The sequence below is a fragment of the Falco peregrinus genome, chromosome 1, assembly GCF_023634155.1.
Source record: "Falco peregrinus isolate bFalPer1 chromosome 1, bFalPer1.pri, whole genome shotgun sequence".
In the NCBI taxonomy this organism is placed as follows: domain Eukaryota; kingdom Metazoa; phylum Chordata; class Aves; order Falconiformes; family Falconidae; genus Falco; species Falco peregrinus.
In genome coordinates, this window is record NC_073721.1 from 115,879,783 (window position 1) to 115,899,993 (window position 20,211).

The 20,211-nt window shown below is 35.7% G+C and overlaps 1 protein-coding gene across 2 annotated transcripts in view; it reads left to right on the forward strand.

The window, feature by feature from the left end:
• The first annotated feature begins 4,655 nt into the window (after window positions 1-4,655).
• The window catches only part of FGF7 (fibroblast growth factor 7), a 29,967-nt gene continuing 14,411 nt past the window's right edge, over window positions 4,656-20,211 (forward strand). The window contains exons 1-2 of one of the 2 annotated variants that reach the window (XM_005241459.3): window positions 4,656-4,865; window positions 5,358-5,942. In XM_005241459.3, the coding sequence (XP_005241516.1) occupies window positions 5,657-5,942 (286 nt within the window). In that variant the 5' untranslated portion in view covers window positions 4,656-4,865; window positions 5,358-5,656. The remainder of the gene's footprint in view (window positions 4,866-5,357; window positions 5,943-20,211) is intronic. The other variant, XM_013302446.3, reaches the window with a different exon arrangement.

Genomic DNA, 20,211 nt, shown 5'->3' on the forward strand with positions numbered 1-20,211 from the left:
ATTTAAGTATTACATGTGAAGTCATAAGAACAATAGTTTTATGCGAGTTTTTAGGAAGATACTTCTGCAATGTTCCACAACTCTAGGTCTTAAGGTTTATTCTTATCCAACCATCTGTGTACATGAAGAGACATACACTTTTTTTTTTAATTTAAAAAAAGAATATATTTAAGATCAGGCAGAAGAAAGAACTACATGGTAAGTACTTTGGTAAAATCTTAATACAAACATATGGATTCACTTCTGAGAAAGAAACCTCTGAACTTCATACCTGGCAAGATAAACTTCAGTATTTTTTCATATCAGTTCTGTATTTTTCATATCTCCACTGAAAATGTACTGTTACAATTCAATTCTGTGACAACATCTTAGGTTATGATAAGCACAATCTGAGTGTCCAGATGTCATCACAAGTAGGACTCCCTGAAGCTGAGGGTTATCACGCTATGAATAACAAGGAGACCTATCATAACCATATACTGTGCCAACTCCATCCAGAAAGGAAGGACACATCAGACTACTATCACATTTTGTTGTTCCATCTCCTTCAAAACTCAGTGTCATGATAGTCCATTGTCCTAGTGAAAAGAGCCTGGATGGCTTTACCTTGTACTACTGACTGAGCTAAGGTATTCCCAGCCTTTGATTTCCCTAAAATGAGCTACATAAAAAATACATTTCCTGTAGCTAATTAACAAACAAAAAAGGAAGATGTTGTATAGTTGTCAACTATTTGATAGTTTGGGTTGGGTTTTTTGTTAATTTGTTTTGGTTTTAGTATCTATTGCATCCCATTCTAATTTTCCTGTAGATTTAAATCAGCTCAATATGATGTGGATGAATACAAGGAAACAAAGAAATGAATAATGTTTAAGGGATCGGTTTTGAAAATTGCTAGAAAAAATTTATTGTCATCTTTTCAACATGATTTTTATAACACATACCAGTTATGAAAACCAAAAAGACATTCTTATAGCCAGACAAAGGATTCATAATTATCCTTTGTAATCTTAAAATTACACTTAAGTTTAAAACCTGAAAAGATAAATCCAAACTGAAATGTCATATTCTCAATCTCTCTTGATTTTACTGCCTTGTTAAACAAGTTTATTTTGTATGCATGTTGCAGTGTTTTTCAGATATCAGTGTTGACGAAACATTTGCACAAACAGCAGGACTTTTCTTGTATCTTTTGCATGTAGCAAAAGTTAACCTTGATCTAATCTGGATTTTTGAGACCAGGGAACTAAGGATAAGGATTTAAGCATAAGAACTTTTAGCACTTCATATCTGCAGAATTTTTTTCCATAGGACTTTCCAATCCCATTTTAACTATTGCTGCAGGGCATTAAAACCCAACATCTTAGTTTTACAGTCTGATACAGAGATTTTTATCTTCTACGGTCTTAAATTCTGAAAGTTCTGGAAGGTGTTCTAAAGCACGTTTTAAATGGATGGGGGAACAAGGAGCACCAGAATGACAGTTTCTTAGTAAGTATGTGTTGCCCTGAGGGTAAAGCTGGAAGTTTTTTTAAAAAATGTTGCATTCATGACCCAATGCCAAACCTAGGCTGTACATATTACAACCAGCCAGCCTGGAGATGAGGAAAGCATGGATCCCTACAGTTATGTTTTAATCTAAAAAGACAAAAAGTAATTTCCTATATGAGGGAAAAGGGAATAGACTTTATTAAGCTGTTTCCATTTGAAATGGAGGCCCATGTACAACCTTCATAATCGGAAGCAAAGTGCTTGCAATTCATTTCCACTTTTTTCTTTATAGCGTGCGCACTGTGGACTGCTGCCAGCTAGGAAGCAGGAACCAATGCACAGGTTAACGTAAAGGGGGCAGGCTTAAATGTTAAAAAGGATGGTTTACAGCACGTGCATTTTGCATGTTTTCATGTTTCGTGTGGGCTTGATACCTTAACACATTCCTTTAAATACAACCTCGCTAAAGAAATGCAAGAATCGCTAGGCATTTTAGGTGGACAATTTCTATATAACCTTAAGGACTTGCTTGTGACTGGATTTCCAAAGCCCTGGGCATGCACATTTGTAAGAAGATAGAGGAAGAAGTGCCAGTCGAGCTAAATTTCCCATAAAACTAAACCAGTTTGAGAGAGATACTAGTTATGTTTGGTTTAAACTCAAGTAGGTTGGACCATTCAAGGGATCAGGGATTTATGCAGTGAATCTGGACTTGTACATGCAGATCACGATGGCATCCTTTCACGAAAAAGTATGCAATTGAACTTCTATATCAAGACATAAAACCGTGATCAAATAAAACTGCAGTTAAAGCATTGTGGAAAGAAGTTTTTCTTTAATTAGAGAACGTGAGGATATGAATGTTATCAGCAGTAATTAAAGATTAACTGCATTGTTCAGTGACTAAACTTAGAGCTAGTGCCTTCTTTAAACTGCTTTTCATCTGTTCTAAATAAAAAACTTCATGAAGATCTGAACTAAGTACCACTTACAAACCACACTTACAGCAAGTGATTTATTTTTTCAGAGCCAAGAGAAATACATGCCTCTGCCTGGACCACGAGTAGCTCCAGCTTTCTGGAAACAAAACCTCAGGTATGTATTTTTCCTCCTGTTACCAACTGTCAGAAACCATAAGTTAGTAAGGAAAAAGAAAAATTAAAACCAGCGTGGATCCGAAAGTGAAAGTTGGTATTGCACATAAAAGATGCAGGATATTTACAAAAACATTTTCACTTGCATCCTGCTTTGCCGAGTAAAAGACAGATTACCTTTTATCCTCGATTGCTTTCTTTATAATACGCAACAGATAAGCCTTTTGAATGCCACAAATTTTTTTCATTGCTATCATTCTGAATTCAGACTGTGGAATGGATCAGAGAACATACTGATAAATCCAGCAAATGTACTGGCAGAAACCGCAACTGGGATAAATCACTTCAGTCCCCGCTTCTTGTCAGCGTGGTGGTCATGGGCTGACAAGATACAAGTCAAACTGGAAATAGCTGTAATCACAGTTTACAAGGGTTAACTCGATGACAGCCACTTCTTTGTGTACCTACTTCAAGCATCCAGCCTGTGAAAGCCCTAAGCACCATACTTTTCTTGTGGTAAAGGTGCATATATTAAGCCTTTTGCTGAACTAAGAAAATTAGGCTGAGCCACAGAATCTGCAGAACAGCCTAATATGCTGAAATGGAGATAATGACATGAAAAGTTGATTGACTTCGGACTTCGAGTGAAAACTGTTTAAAAAAAAAAAAAAGAAAAAAAAATAGAATGCAAAGCAAGTGACAAATGGGATTAATTCCAGCGAGCACCGAGAAGGGAGTGGAGGATGTGAAGGAAGGAAATGCCTCATTCTGTTTTTGCGTATAGGAAAGCCTGAGTAATACAAGGTTGCCTGGTGCCATACACCTTCATGCTCATTTTGGATCACTCCAGCGACAACCCGCAATTTGCTGAGCCCCCCCCCACCACAAGGTGGCACATCTGTACGCCCCATGATTTTTAGCTGCCTCTACAGTTCCAGCTTAACTGCCTCCACAGTTTACTTCATTTTTAAGAAGTAACTGTTTCCCATTTCTACAGAGAGGAAGGAGTGGGGGTGGGATAATAGCAAGGAACGATAAACTGCATTATACTATCAAGTGCAGACAGCTAAAGGTAAGTAAACTATTCTTAGTATGTGGATTAATTCCAAACTTTCCTTGTTACCGTTATTTACTAAAGGGTCTGAGGTGTACTCACATCAACAACGTGGAAATCAAACAGGAGAAGGCACAACAGAAAACTTAAGCTTCAGTATTTTTTACAAATACATTGACCAGAATCTCAACAGAATTTAAGTGTGAAATGGCACACGGACTTTGGATAGCAGACTGGTGCCGAAGATGGAAATAAGCATACAGAAGGAGAACACTAGGCATATCTACACATTATTTTGATGGTATTTGAAGCCTGCTGGTCACCCGTTGGTTGGTATGCAGTATAAAGGGGGTTTCTTGCATTGCTGCCACTTTTCCTTGTGTTGTGAGTTTCAAGAAGTAATAACAATGTAGGCTAAGGAAGGCTGTGCTCTGGCAGTAATTTTTCCTACATGCTGATAAAGGTTTGAAATTTCCAAAATACATTCTCATTTTCACCTAGTGGCTGATGAAATAAAAATCTCAGCGCAGTTAATTCTTCTTTTCAAGTCCATGATCTAAAAATATACTGCGTGATCTATAATGGCCACAGCGCACCCTTCTCCACAGTACATAATGGACCCACATGTTTCACATATCCATCAGAAAGGCACTGAGCAGACCACGAATCCACCAAACTGCAGAAGAGATTTGAAAGCAAACTGAGATAAGGGTGTGAGTACAAAAGAGAGAAGAATTTTTTAAGGACAGAAAAATACTGACCTAAATCAAAGCACAGAAACACTAGCTAGCATGCAAAGCAATTCTACCCCCACACTGCAGAATATATGTTTTTAGAAAGTGGATTCTTGGAGATTTAAAGTATAAACTATGTACATAGCTCCCTCTGATGACCATTGGACACGATACAATGCAAGGCTCCTTTTATTTTTGTTCGTGCATTCAACTGACAGCTGACTGGTTAAATTCTAATTGCTTCCAAGTGAGGTCAGCAAAGGTATTTATCGAAAAGGACTGAACAACAGGCTCAACACACACACATGCACGCGCACGCATAAGCACATACACACCATCTCTCCAGCACGTTGATTTATGGAAACAATTATAATTCTAGTGGAGCCTTTCTGAGCTGAGAAAGTTTGTAGCTACAGTAGAGTGTCTCATGTTGCAAAAAGCAGACAACAGAAATGGAGTACTTGAATATCCAGCTCTTATCAACAGGAACAAGTAAGTTATCTGTCCTTTACAAGAGCATTCAACAGTTTCTAATAGCTAGTAACTTTTATCTTCGTTTGTATATACTAGACTTTTAAAAAGCATTAAGAGAGCGATTTCTGTTAATAAACTGAAAGGCGTAGGAATAGAAATAGAAGACTAAGACTGTGAGGTCTGTTTTGAAATCTGATAGATTGTCCTAATAGTGAATACATAGTTATGAAGTAATCAGCAGAATTTTACCATGCATGATGAAGTAGTTCAACTGAATCAATAGGGGTTTTTTTGGAGGACTTAAAACTGAGGACAAAACTATGTTTACAGTCAGTTTAAAAGTCTGTTTATGTAAAAAGTTGTGTGAGAGATCTATTGCATATACATTTGTGTATTTTTAAAAAATGAGCTTAGCATGTCATACATTTATGTGTAGTACTTTTCAGTAGCATAATGTATCCTTGCACGTTTGTAAGAACTGAGCACTTACACATGCACCTTTTCTCACAGATCTTTTACTTTCAGTGCAAGCAGCAAATTCAAGTAGTACAGAAGGTCACGACAACAAAGGTTTTTATAACTTGTGTCTTTAAAGGATATTCTGACTGAAGAGATATTTAAGAAGCTCTTCTATTTCGCCATTAACTATTAAGGAATAACGATCAGAATTCTAGAAGAGGGAACAATCTCATTTAAATGAATCTGTAACTCGTAAAGACAGAAGGCAGGTCAGTGACCTAAGAGCAACAGTCTACTTGAGATTTAATTTTCATTATGTTGTTCATGAACACCCAGAACACTGCACTATAATGCACAAATGGATACTGACATGGATCCTGCCAATTTTGCTCTACAGATCATACTTTTACATTATCTTTCTAATGGGCACTATATCTTTAGCTTGCAATGACATGACTCCAGAGCAAATGGCTACAAATGTGAACTGTTCCAGCCCTGAGCGACATACCAGAAGCTATGATTATATGGAAGGGGGGGATGTAAGAGTGAGAAGACTTTTCTGTCGAACTCAGTGGTATATGAGGATTGATAAGCGAGGCAAAGTAAAAGGGACAAGAGAAGCAAACAACAACTACAGTAAGTAATATTTTTGGTTTTTCTATTCCTAAGTTTTTTGAAGTTTACACATCATTGTTTCCTGTTCCTTGATTTATTGTAATTTCAAAAGAATTTTGTAGAATATACTGAGCATTGTATAAGAAAAGTTTTCCAATTAATCCTACAGCAGGACATTTGTTACTGATTTTGAAATGCGTCATTTTAAATACTACATTGTAGATCTGCTAATGTATTAGCTACAGCTGGTAACTATTAGCAAACAGAGAGCCTATTTTAACAAGTGAATTAAGGTTGTAAGTATGGAAATGTATAACCACAAACTCTGCTCATAAAATACTTATGAAACTTTAAACGACATTTATATAGTCCACAAACTACCTAAAAGTCTGGTGTGTTTGAATTAACAATTAAAACATATGCAATATTAGAAAGTTCAATGGAAAGAATTATGTAAACTCTCTTGCAAAATCTTTTAGATAGTTTGCCAAGCCAGGAACAAAATCTATTATAGTTTCTGCAGTTCATTATTACAATGATCATGATGCTGAAAAAATACTCTCTCCCCTTTCTTCCAAAAATATGACTCATCTAGAGAGAATGGACATACAATATTTTGCAAAGCTGTACCTAATACAATTTTTGAACTGGCAAAAGAATTGTGTACTGATTTGTATTTTCCACACAAATACCTATATATCTTCCATTTACACTTGGAGGAGTCTATTTTACAGTCACTATTTTTGCCACTTCAACTTTCACGTTATTACTAATATATTGTTTATTTAGAGAAACATGACATTTACTTGAAAAGACATTGTTAAGACACAACAGGAAAATACATAGGATTATAATGCATATTTCAGAACAAAATCATAAGGAAAAGGGGCCAGACACATGCTGGTCTAGTGTTTATAGTCAACTGAAAGGACAAATATATTTCCAAGGATGCCATTAAATACACTTTTAATGTAGGTTGTATGTATTATTGTGCTTTTATTAGCAGCAGCAGCAAAAGAAATCAATAAATCAAACTTCAAAAACTGTTGTGCGATTCAGCTTTCAACAAAAGCTGACATTATTTTCTATAAGAACAGCACTTTTGCACACTAAGCGCCTGGTTAGTGGGCTTCATAATTTATTTCTGTACTTCGTTACTACACTAAGTGCTTGGCAACTTGCGTGGCTAAAATTTCATTGACTGATGTTACTGTTTCTTTTAAAATTTGGTTCCATATGTCTCCTTTCTTCCTACACTATTACGTAGTGAATAACCATATTCCTCTGAAAGACAACACATGGCCAGCAGCCAAATAAATTATTTGGTCCATATTCAAGGAGACTCCCATTGAGTTTCAGGAGGACATTGCTACAATACAGATTCATAGGGCTAGTTTTGAAGTGAAATGTTGCTCCCATAAAAAAAACACTGCACAAAATTGTTACTGACTGTTGAAGTATTTTCTTTAAATTTTTGCAGATAAGTGAATATCCACAGTATCCAGTTTTTTTCTGTTATTACTTACAAACACTTTAAAGAAATTATGACAGCATACAGAGCTGAAAAATTATATACATTTGCCTTTCTTAGTTCTAATGATGCTTAAGAAAAAAAATCTTTGCTAGTAATTTACCACTATTTCAAATTCAAGTAAAGGTTCTCAATTTTCTGCAGGATCCCATGCTGCTGAAGCACATTAATGACACCCTGAAACATTCTGGAGTGAAACCATTAAAGAATATCAGATCATTTTGTGCTAAAGGCAATCCATTTTCTTGCTGTTTTCTGAAAACTTTATGAATAGTTAGTGATGGCAACTAACTATTACAAATAACAGAAAGGCGACCTTAAGTCATTAAACCCTTAAATTTATATTGCAGTGAAAAACATTTTAAAATTCTTTTGCTGGTAAAATGCAGTGAGTATCAGGAGAAAAAAAACAATCAATACTTGAATGGTTTATCTGGTAACTGATGTGTACTATGATGAACTGTCTCCACTAAAATTAACTCAAGTATGTGGGAAGTCTCCCACCATCTTAACTCTCTTCCTGTAATTTATCTATTGTATACTAGGAAATAATATCCAAATGCTTTTGTTGGACAAGTTGAATAGGGAAATATAAACAAAGAGAACTGGAAAAACGTGAATACTGATAACTTCAGGATTTTCTGAGAAACTAAAAAAAAAATCAGTATTGTCAAAAAACCTTTTTTGTCATACTCTCTTTTCAACAGAATATTTAAGAAGCCTTTTAGAAAAATGTTTGTAGCGCTTTACTAAAATACCCATGAAGAAAATAATAGGATATGATGGGAAAAATACTAGAACAAAAAAACTCCACAACACTACCCACCTGGACTAATAAAAATTTTCCTAAGCAAAATTTTTAACATTAGAAATTAAACAGACTATTTTTATCCAGGATCTCTGAAAAGCATAACTTTAAAATCATACCCATTACAAAGTTTTATTGATCTGGGTGTTCAAATATTCTGGTTTCATGGTTTCCAGTTCTAAGTTAATAAATCAGACCTGTCTCTCAGGATGGAATCCCAGTACAGTTGCAGCCAAATTAATCAATGGGTACAAAAAGTGTTGCTCTGAGAAGTATCTTCTTATTTTATCCTAATTTTCCACTTAATAAATAAAAGGAATCCTTTTCCCTTTTGAATCACTAACATGTGCTACTAAAATGAAAACAAGAAATAATTCATTATTTTACTATCATAACTTAGCTTCATAAAGCAAGCTGCACTGACAGTCTTGCAGAGTCAACTACTTGTTTTCAGCCCATAAATTGTGAAGCATGAATAACGTGAAGAGCAATCTTTACATTGAGAAATGTCTGTAGAATAACTTCATCATAACTTTGGCAAGTGCCAGAATTCCCAATGCTTTTCTTATCAGTCAAGATTATAAATGTAAGAATGCAAAGATGGTGAGGAATTAGGGTCTTTATTTCAAACTTCTCTAGTAAGTTACAGAGTAAAATATATAAACATATCCTATGAAAGTAACAGCAAAAATAATTAAAGTGTGTAAATTTCCTAAGACACTAATTCTAAAGCCACTGTGTGAAATATATGTGGACTGAAATTCCATGACAAAATTAAATACTGAACCAAATTCTCAACCACCAATTGTAATTAATCTGTATTAGTCATTCACTTGTTTCAAAATACATTATAAGTTAACTGCTTAGTCCAAGAAATATGCGTGTACTGTTTCAGTGAAAGCAAATGGTTGAATCCTGTTTACAACAGTGATGACCTTTTTAGGTACCCGAAAAATATTATTTGGTGCACATTTCAGAAAGCAGTAGAGCCTTCTGGTGGACATAAAGGTGATAACTCAAGAGTAAAGTGAGCAAATCAGGACAGTGATCTCCACTAAGCAGAGGAAATCACTTTGCACCTGACCTGCTTTACTTTCATTCTGAAAATTAAAAGGCAGAGGGAGAACTGAGAGTCACATACTGAAAAACAAAAGCAAGAATTAGGAAGCAACCAAGAGATGAGGTCACCCAGAAAAATCTGTCATTATCACGAAAATTTTTCTCTTTGACAATCACTTCTTATATCTTGTCCAAGCCTAAACTACATGCTTTTTACTAAAAAAACAGATTTTCTTTCTTGTTCATGTAAAATAATCTAAGTGGGCACACAAAACAGACTTTTTGAATTCATAAGTGTTAACAGTAAAAGTGACTGAACAAATCTTGGAAATAATATGGCAATTTGTTAACACTTTATCTTTAATAGAAAACAAATCTTATTACTGCTTGCTCCTCCTTTCATTTCAGTTTGTGTTTTATGAATTTTGCCTGATTTTATTTGATTTCGTTCAGAAAAAAAGGCAGCAAAAATCAGTTTATTTTGACTCTATCCAAGAGGATTTACAACTACAACTGGGTGATGCTTTAGGACTTTCCACGCTCTGTTGCCTTTGGAATCTCATTTTAAAGACTTCAAAGGGTCTGTTAGTTACTAGAAAAGCCTTCCAGGAACCTGAATCCTAAGATGTCTGATCCTATCATATTCCATGTGTGCTCTAAATTCAGAAAATGCCTATTTCCTCTTCTTTTCAGTGGATAAAGCCAAAAAAAAAAAAAAAAATGTACGGAGAGCTTGGCACAAAATCACTAAAATCTTAAAATTTTTGTTAGAGAACTACTTCTATTTTGATCAAAATCCAACAAGTCAATACTTTTCAGCAATAGTAAATGCACTCTTCACTCAGTTTTGTTCAAAGGTAAACCCTACCTGATGACAAAATACACTTTATGTACATCTTAGTGGTTATACTCAAACTTGCTTAGAAATCAGAATTACTTCCAATAGCATTTCATATATGCTTCTTAGGGTAAAACAAATGTTGGACTATGTATACTGTGCCACTATATAAATTTTATTTCTGCTGCTTAAATACAGATTATATAGAGGAGCAAGAAGATTCAGTATCTGAAAATCAGATCTTTCAAGTCAGGTATTGATGTACCAGATTCAGTTAATGGTTGTGTGTTTTTCAACCAAACAGAAAGTCTGTCTTTGCAACTGTATTCTTGATTTTTCAAGAGGTTGTTGGTTCAACTAATACATTGGCATCAAGAGAAGACTAACCTTCACTAATGTGAAAGTGCTTTTGCTTCACATCAGCACTCTGCTAATCTTTTCAACTGTAACAGAAAGATCTAATTCAAATGGCAATACATGTGTATCCTCTCAAAACAGCCTACAGAGCCAAGGATGACTTTCTCTCCTACAGTGATTAATCAGATCTAAATAGAACAGATTTCCCTGCTCCCTTTCCAGCTGTTTGTCTAGCACTGCTGGTAGATACCACCCCTCAAATTTCAGCCAGCGTAAGAGACTCTATGCCTGTACCTTATCACAAATCCCAGGTTTTCACCATCAACTGCAAAGGTGCAGATAACAGAAGCAGCTGAGTTACGCCCATCTTACAGCTTCTACTGACTTTTTCACTAAGAGCACCCTTTGGGGAAAGTGAGGGCAAGGGAGGAGGGAGTAAAGTCTTGAACCATTGTAGCCAGGTTCTTTAGATCTCACATATCAACATCCAAATCAGTGCTCAACTGACACAGTATGGCAGGGGTGCCACATCCCTTAGAATTTACCTCCTGAATCTTCAACACCTTGTCTATACCGTGGTATTTCCCAGCTGAAATGTGTGTAAAGTCAGATTGGTAACAATTTATACTCACTTTCTTCTTACTCTGAACACAAAATGATTGCATAAGCTCTGCAAAGCGAGAATCAAACCTCTGGGCTCAGGCACAGGCAGCAGCTTCCCAAGCTTAACATACACCAACAGGGCTATGTCTGCCTGCATGCGCCTCAAAACTGGGGTGTGAGCAGTGAAAAACATCTAAGCTGAAACTATACACATGTGCTTAAACCAATTCACTTGACCCTGATACACCTTCATAATTCAGCTGTGACTTGGCAATTTTTCTGCATCTCCCAATAGTAGAGATTTATCAGAAATGTTACATTTTTATGGAACCATCAATCAAGTTTAGCAGCCAACTGCAGAAGCAGTTACAGGATACGTTTAACAAGATAAATTGCAGCCCCTTTCTCCCCCCCAGCTTTTTTCTCCCATTGTTTACAATTTCTGAATGCACAAAAAATTTTCACTATCGTATCATTAAGTGTTATTGCTCCATCCTGAAGAAAATGTGCTGAAGTGGCCCTGACCTGAGACTCAAGAGACTTGAGGCTAATCCAAACTTTTAAGCAATTTTCTTACAGACTTTAAGAAAATTCTTCAAACTCTCTGTGCCTCTGTGAAAAGGAATTATTTGCCTATGTGTAAGAGCTTTAAAAATTATTAGTGAAAAAACTTCCAAACCTACAAAAGAATTGTGTGTTAGTTATAGATATTAAATACTTTTATTATAGAATACTGACTAATAGAATACTAACTAAAGTCACTGAAGTCGGTAGTTAGAAAAACACAGAGTTCAGATGAATATTAAGGAGGCAATTTTCCATACAGGCAAACAGAATTTCTTAGAAAATTCCTTATACAGTCCGTCTTGCAAAACAAAAACAAAATCCAGATATCTCCATTTGCAGCTTCCAGTTTTCTGTATTGTTTGAGTATCTGAAAATGATTTTTTTTAGCTTTTTAGGATCCCCGAGTTGGTTTTCCCCTCTGTCTTCCTTAAAGCTCAGGAAGACCAAGACGTCCTAAACCATATCATTATACTGTTCCACACTACAAGATATCTCAAATGGTAGTATATTTTGGAACACTTTCCTCATCAAAACAGAGTAAGTTTAGGCAAATGAAGGCTGTTACTCTTCTTGGGTGGCACATTGCTTTCATTGCATAATTGACTGTCTATGACTATATTTGGCAACTGTATTTCAATTGTCTTTTTTGACCTTTGACTTTATTTTTAATTTTTAATTCTGGGTATGAGCTGACGGAAAGGTCAAGTTAGCCTTCTGGTGTATGTAATTTAGAAACATTATTAAGAAAAATTTAACAGTGAAAATTCCTATGGCAATAACATAATAGAGGTTAACAATCATAGCACTGAATTGTCACACTTTAAAACTTTCATAACACATGACATCACTTATATAAATGGAAAAAATTCTTTGTAACAATTGGTGCTGAAAAGTTGGAAGTGGATATTCACAGATGTGGCCCACAACTTCATGAAAACACACCAAAAAAGCAATAAAAATACCAATGCAATCAATATGCTCTCTTGACCATTATTTAGCTCCTGAAACAAAGAACAAAATAAGGATTAAACTGTAATGGATTTTTTACAGTGTTTACACACTGCTTATGACATGAATCTAGTACCTGCACAGTTTATCAACAGAAGACTACTATATTCTAAACAGGCTGAATCAGACAATCAGACAGGTAAAGCCCAGTAACATCAGCAAAGCTCTGTCAATTTATTCCAACTGAGCATTTTCTCTTTTAAAGTTATAGGGAGAACCTGACAATTCAAAACCAGAAATAAATAATTAAAAAGTCTAGATATTCCATTAAAAACACTAAAATTTTCCTTCAGTATGCTATCTTTCAAAATTAAGCACAGTCAGAACATTGATCATCAATGCAAAACTATAAACGAAAACACAGAAAACATGACCATTTCATAGCACTTAACACCATAGTAACTTCAACAGGGTGTAACAAACACCACTCATCTCCATCACTTCAATCAAAGCACCTTCTGAATACCCCCATTACCTGTGCGTTTTTTTGAAGGAGTTTCCTAGCGTTAGTACTAGCATACATGCCTTCCCTTACTTCCACTTTTGGTAGCTGGCTTGCTTCTTTTGAAATGTGTTAATAGACACTGGGAGGTGCTATAGACTATAAAAAGAAGCTGATCAGACATGTCCTTGGCCATTTTGATGTCTTGGAATTTTGCTGTTTGTCAAAGTAGAAGGTAATGTATTTCAAGACAGAAAAAAACCCCTACCTGCTAACATTTTCATTAATAACCTGTGCTAATTTGATACAATTTTTATCATGACCTTTAAATGTCAAGTGGGATTTGATATTTCAATCAGAAGTAACTGTTTACAGAAAAAAAACCACCAAACACAAAACCCCCAGAAACTAGAGAACTTTATGATTGTCAAAGACAGAAATTATTGTAGATGAACATACATGTTATCTAGAGCTGAAGATATTAGGGGGAAAAAAACAGAATCACAATCAACATCAAACTTCGACAAGGTTGCATGTGATTCTGTGCTGAAGTCCCAGAGCTGCGCAGGTGACGCAGTGCCAGGGTTCTGTAGGCTGTCTGCATGCACAGCTGTAAGCAGGGTAGTGGCAAATGGGAATTTTTACATGCTCGTCAGGTGTGTGGAAATCCTCGCTGCAAGAGCTTTCTGGCTTCCTGCCTAACACATGCACAACATTGCACTGCGAGGAGAGATATGCATGCCCTTTGAGTAGTCTACGTGAACTCTAAGGGTGGCAATGGTCAGGCTCTCGAGCTAGCCACTGCGGAGATGGATTTGGGAGAAAATGTGGATCTAGCTAAGTCAAGGGAAGAAGGTGGCACAGACCGGGGAATGGACTGATTTTATCCAGTGCTTGTGTAGCTTCTGCAGCAGTGACCTTGTGAAAACAAGAGTTGTACTCCTTGATAGAAACTCTGAAGTACAATAGAAAGGATAGCTGAATCCTAGAGAGTGCAGCCAGTACTAGGTACAATTGGGAAGTGCAACTTTCACCAGCAAAAGCAATCTCAACTCCACCATGCTAATTTATTCCCTTTGGAACAGTCTATATAGCTTAGGGACTGCACATAATGTTCAAGATGACACAAGAAATCCAAGCAGTTCTTGAGTGCTTATTGATGAGATTTTACAAGGGTTTAGGGAACTAGCTATGTAAATCCAGCACATAATAATTCAGTTAATGAGAGTTGCTTGTTAGGGCCACCTTGCTACAAGAGACAGATTTATGCTGTGGGGAAGGCCTGTACGAGACCTCTCTCAGCAACAGTCCTTTATGTTTGCTTATGTGGGGAAACTGCACCTGAGAAGCCTTGAAGTCATCACAGCCATATCACTTTCCAATGCTACAGCAAGAAGCTGTAATACCACCTTTACATAAGGACAGGAACAAATAACTATGCCCGAAGTGAGATTCATCCCAGTTGAATTCCCACCCAGCACCGTTGCTTGTATTAGTTTAGCACCATCTTACCAATACCTTGTGTAACATAGTACAAAAAGAAGTTTCTGCCATGCACTAAGCACATCTCAGACAACATATGGACTGCAAGCATAACAAATGCTTTAACAGGACTCTGCCTACAAATGCTGTTACTAATTAAAAACTAAATGGGATACAACTTCAAGAGGCTATTTTCAAGCTAATTGGTGACAAAAAGCCATTATTCCAATTAAAGTAAACACCATTCTAACTGAACCTTTTACATTTTCTACTGAGCGTAGAAATTCTGGTCAGTATTTCCAGCAAAGGCTAAAACCCAAAACCAAATACAAAAGGTACATAATTTCCACGGCAAGTTCTTCTTTAGAACGCTCTAAAATACTTTAAACAAGTCAGAAAAAAGAAACTTTCTAATACATTTTGAACAAATTATGATTCCAAAAAGACCATTCATCCACTCAGGAAACAAATATACCACCTACCTCATCAAGAGACAACATAAGAAACACAGAGAACCTCTTCCCTGTAAAGAACCCTCTTTCTCACTGATGGCTGCCTACAAGGCACTGGCTGTGTCCTCCTTCCTCCCCCTTACTAATGTAATTAACTACACAGGTGTTTTGAGCCTCTTACTCTTCTCTACATCCTGCCACCCCTACAGTACCAGTACTATGTTTTAGGGCACTGAGCATTCTGTCTGAGCATCTGTTTCAGCAGTCAGGAAAGAATTTTTCATATTGAGGCTGTAAAAGACAGTCTGACATGTTTTCCTACCTTACTAAGAGTGTAACAACCATATATCTGGGTGAACTACTATTGGAGTTTGTAGTTAATTAGTTCAAAGGAAACCAAATATTATGTGCATTTTGAGAGTAGCCTTAGGAGAGTCAGCTCAAATTATAAAGTAAACGGCAAGAGTCCTAGGCCACTTACTTGTCCCTTTAAACGCTTCTTGAGTTGAGCAATGAAAATAATACAGCTACTAATAAAAAAATATTATTTTAAATTATTATCACCAATTTAAATCAGAATGTTCAAATTAGCAAACTGGTCCTCAGGCTACTTGATTCTAAATACCAAACTAAAATTACTTAATATGCCTTCATTTCTGACTGCATCTTTGTGTGACTTGGGGAAATTCAGTCTATATTACTGAACATAACCGTCACGCAACAAAATTAAAGAAAAAAAATATTACCACATCTTTCTAGGAAACTGTTACCACATCCTTCAAGGAAATCATGCTCTGTTAATTTTTTTTTTTTAGCTAAGTATTCCAGTGTTTTGAATTTTAATTTATTTATTTTGATCATATTGTTCTAGAACATGCTTTGAATGATTTAATGAGAATTTCTGAAATGGCACTTTCATCCAAAAAGAACACTGTAAGCAAAACTGGTCCATACCAAAACCATAAAACTAGCATTAGACCAAACTAGACCAAAAGCAGAATTTTTCAGGCAATTTGTAACATATGATGCATAAATCTCCTAATTTACTAAGGTGGTGAACAGCCTAGTTCTGATACAACCAGATTATTTAAGTGAATATGATGAGTTCACATGGCTATATCATTTAAGTAGGAAATTATCTAGTGATAGAAGACATTTTATCATAATTACTGTGAGAAATTATTGGAGAAATTAATCAGAACTGTTTAACATTTGGCATGTAATAAATACCTATCTTTGCCAAAATAAGACTAAATACTAATCTCACTTTTTCTTCCTATATAACAAAATATTTCGTCAACACAAGTAGGTATTCTGCACATTGTCTTTTTCAGATAGGATCTGTAGACATCCCAGAGACATCTTTCTAAAAGTGCTGACAAGTACTTAAGGGACATTTCAAGTTACATTTCAAAAAGCAATACTCAAGCCTTAACCCCATAGCACATATATATGGTACTTACATTTCTAAACCACTTCAGATGGTATTTTCAAAAATGGGCAAGTAGCTACTGTTATGCAACTGTGTGAGACAAAATAAACAATAGAACCCACATTTCCTGACTTTCTCTTAATCACTTGCAAGTGATCATCTTGTATCCATAAGATACAATTTTCTTTTTCCCACTAGAGCTAAACTAAACTGTATGACTGCCATTACAAAAATATTTTTTCCTTTTCTCCCTCTTTACATTAGCTGTTGGCTTTTTCCTGTTTGTGATACCATTTTGTTTGGGATACCCTTATTCATATATGATAAAATTTAACAAACATTACAAACAAGACGTGTACAAACAACATGTGTATAAATTGCACATTAATCAGGCTTATTTCCCCAAACAACTAATTACAAGAAATTCTGAAACTAGAATGTAGGTGATCACCCCTTCATAGGTGATGCAGGAAAATGCAGTACATTTCTGCCTGTAAACAGCACTGTTAGTTGAAGATTTTGGATGACTTATTATATTGTCTTCTCATTCATACTTCAACAATGTAGTTATGGGTACTTTCAGTTGAACATGGCTTAGTAAAGTAGAATTGTTAGTTATAGCTCCTGTTTCATAAGTTCACTCTTTTCCAGCTCCAGACCCATCACAGTGCGATGGTTTGTTCTTTGTTTTCCTCCTAACAGCTATCTGGCAGCTGCATCCCAAACCAGCCTCTGTTAGTGGATCCCTAAAAAGTTCTAACTACATCATCTATTGTAATCACATGTGCTGCAGTTTACCTCACAGGTGGTATTGTACGAAGAAGTCTGATTTCAGCCTGTCAGAATGTGCCATGTTTATTTCATTAACAAAGATTTCTACATGAAAAAATTATTTCCTTCTCTGTGTGCATGGTATTTGATTGAAACACATTCTCAGCAACACAGAGATGTAATCAACATGAGAATGTAATTGCTGAGAAGTACATTAGCTCTCTTTTCAACATACAGTCAAAATGTGGCTGTTCTATTAATATTGACTTACTGATGAACTATAGAGAATGATCATTAACAGTCTAAATACTTGCTGTTGAAAGTAAAAACTATTGCACAGCTGTGGAGGAGTTAAGTTACTGACTAGTGGAAAAGCTATCTAACCCTGTGATTCATTAGGAAAAGTTTGCTCAAGAGCTGAAAGGCCCATATTAGGAAAGAGACAAATATATGCCATTTGTAAAAGCCTGGCCCTACTGAAATCATTAAGAGTTTCGTTACTGATGCCTATCAATGGCTTGAGCAGTGAATTTTAAAAGATGCCAAAAAATAACTATTGTGTCTGCAAATCCATGTGCTTTTACTTTAAGATACGGTTTCATAGCAATGGTAATACAGACTGGGCATAAAGAAAAATTAAATTCCTGTTCCACCATTAATCTCTTCCTGACTTTCAAGTCAGGATGACTTATCTGTTATCTTACCAACATCTATCTAGGACTAAGGTTGCTACCTCTATTTATTCTACTCAAGATACAGGCTTAAGAGTGCAATACACCAGAATACACCCAATCTAAGATATTCAGTTTGAAAAATACTTAGCTATTACTTTTCAATTATATATGCAAATTTATATTTCTGTATGACAGCTATAAATGGAATTTCTGAGGGTTTTTTGAGCTATATTAAAACCATGGATCCACATTTCTATACTGACTAGAAACTGACTGCATTACTTATATTGAATATATATTTAATAGAAGTAATACAATCTATTTTTGTAATTTTTTTCTACCATATAACATTTGCATTCACATATGAATCAAGAATACATTGATAGTCATGGGGGAATTAAGGTGGCACAAAAAGACCAAGCCGAGAACAGAAGCAGCACTTTGTGTCATTTTATGTGGTAAAACCTATCATGTTCTCAGTCAGCTTTGGTACTTTTTCTCCAGCTCCTTGTCACCATACAGATGAAGTCACAAATATTTTATGCAAAGAAAGAAAGAATGAAAGAAAAGGAGGTTTTGTCAGTTTAAGTTCTTGGAATAGCCGTAATTATTTCAGTCAGAGCAAAAAGCATAACAAATTCTTTACCAAGACCCGTTTTTTTGTATATATTTTAGAACATACCACAATGGCTACAGCCAAGCTCTGTGCTGTTGTAACTTCATGGTCTTCAAGGCAGTTCTAAAATTTCCTGCTGAGTTCAATGTTACACAGTAACTTTTCTTTTACTTTTTTATTACATACACTAGGAGAGAACAGTACCATAAGGGGTAGAAATGATTATAAATAAAATGCAGAATCAAAAAAGGCCTGCAAACTGAATCTACCAATCACAAAATTATACAAGCTTAATGCAAATCCTTCACAAAATAAGACAGTAAAGAGCTGCAAACCCTTTATCTGCACATATAGCTTCCGCTACCCAGCCCATAGTCTAATATTAAAACCCCACTAACCTTATCTGAGTTCTCTAGCATTATGAACCCATGGAAGAAATCTCTACCATGTTACTCTGCTTCCTTACAGAGAACATTTCATTCTTCCCTTCTTGAAAGAGGTCCTTGTTTAAACCCACTAGCTGAAATACATGTTTTCAAACATGTACAACTCACAGGCCAGCTGTTTTCCTGATTTTAAAGGGATCCATATATTCTGCTACAGCTTGCTTATGTGTTACTTCTATGGAGCTCATCAAAACTTCATGACACCAATACATAGAAAAGCAACAGAAGAATTATGTGAATTGTAGCAGAGAAATTGGAAAGTGAAGCATTCCCAAAGGCCCCTGTCTGAAAGTGTTATCAAATGCTTGAGTGGTATGAAATCTTCCATTTGTCTCAAGATCAAGAGAAAAGTATCTCTTTACACTTATGCCAGTACACTGCACTGTAGCCTATCAAGCAGGTTGTTCGATTATTGTCAGAGATGGAAATTTGGAATTCTGCCATTATAATAATATGGCTGCCAGGATGGATCTGAATTTAAGATATTAAATCCTTTAACAGACTGGTCACAGATAACTTTATTATAAACAGTCACCATATAGTGATATAGTAGTAATTGTGCGCTCTGAGAGCCAAGAAAACTATCTACTGCGGTTTACAGGCACAGGAGGGCTTGTGTCCTCCCTTATGCAGTCCAGGACCACAAGAAACTTTCCTTAGTTGGTAAAGCCAGTGAAGTAGTTTCTGTCACATTTTAAATACTTTCTTCTGGTTAATTGAGAGACAACTGTTAAGGCATTCTGATTTTACTAATGTCTTTAAACTTAATTATAATTGATTTAGGGCAATTTCTGTCAAAATGTTTAGGGTCTTTTTAAGAGACTTGATCTAAATCACCCAGAGCTAGGTTTTTAAGAATGTTTCAGCAACTGAAGGTGGAGTTGAGCAAGATGAGATAACGTATGAAAATCCTCCTTGTAAACTAGCCTGTAGGTGGGGTTATCGGTGGAACAAATGGAACACAAAGGAACAGTGAGTGGGTAACAACCCAAGGCAGCTTTCTAACGTCACGGTTCCCCGTTTCTCTATCCCCTTTATATATCTTTAGCTGATATAAACAATGATAATTTAATTGAAATAAACATAACTGCACTGATTCACACATGGGCTTTAGAACGAAAGCAATGGGAAACAGTTGTGTACAAACCAATAACACATTATAAAAATGTGTTGAAGTTAATAAAACAGTTTTAAGCAACTTTTT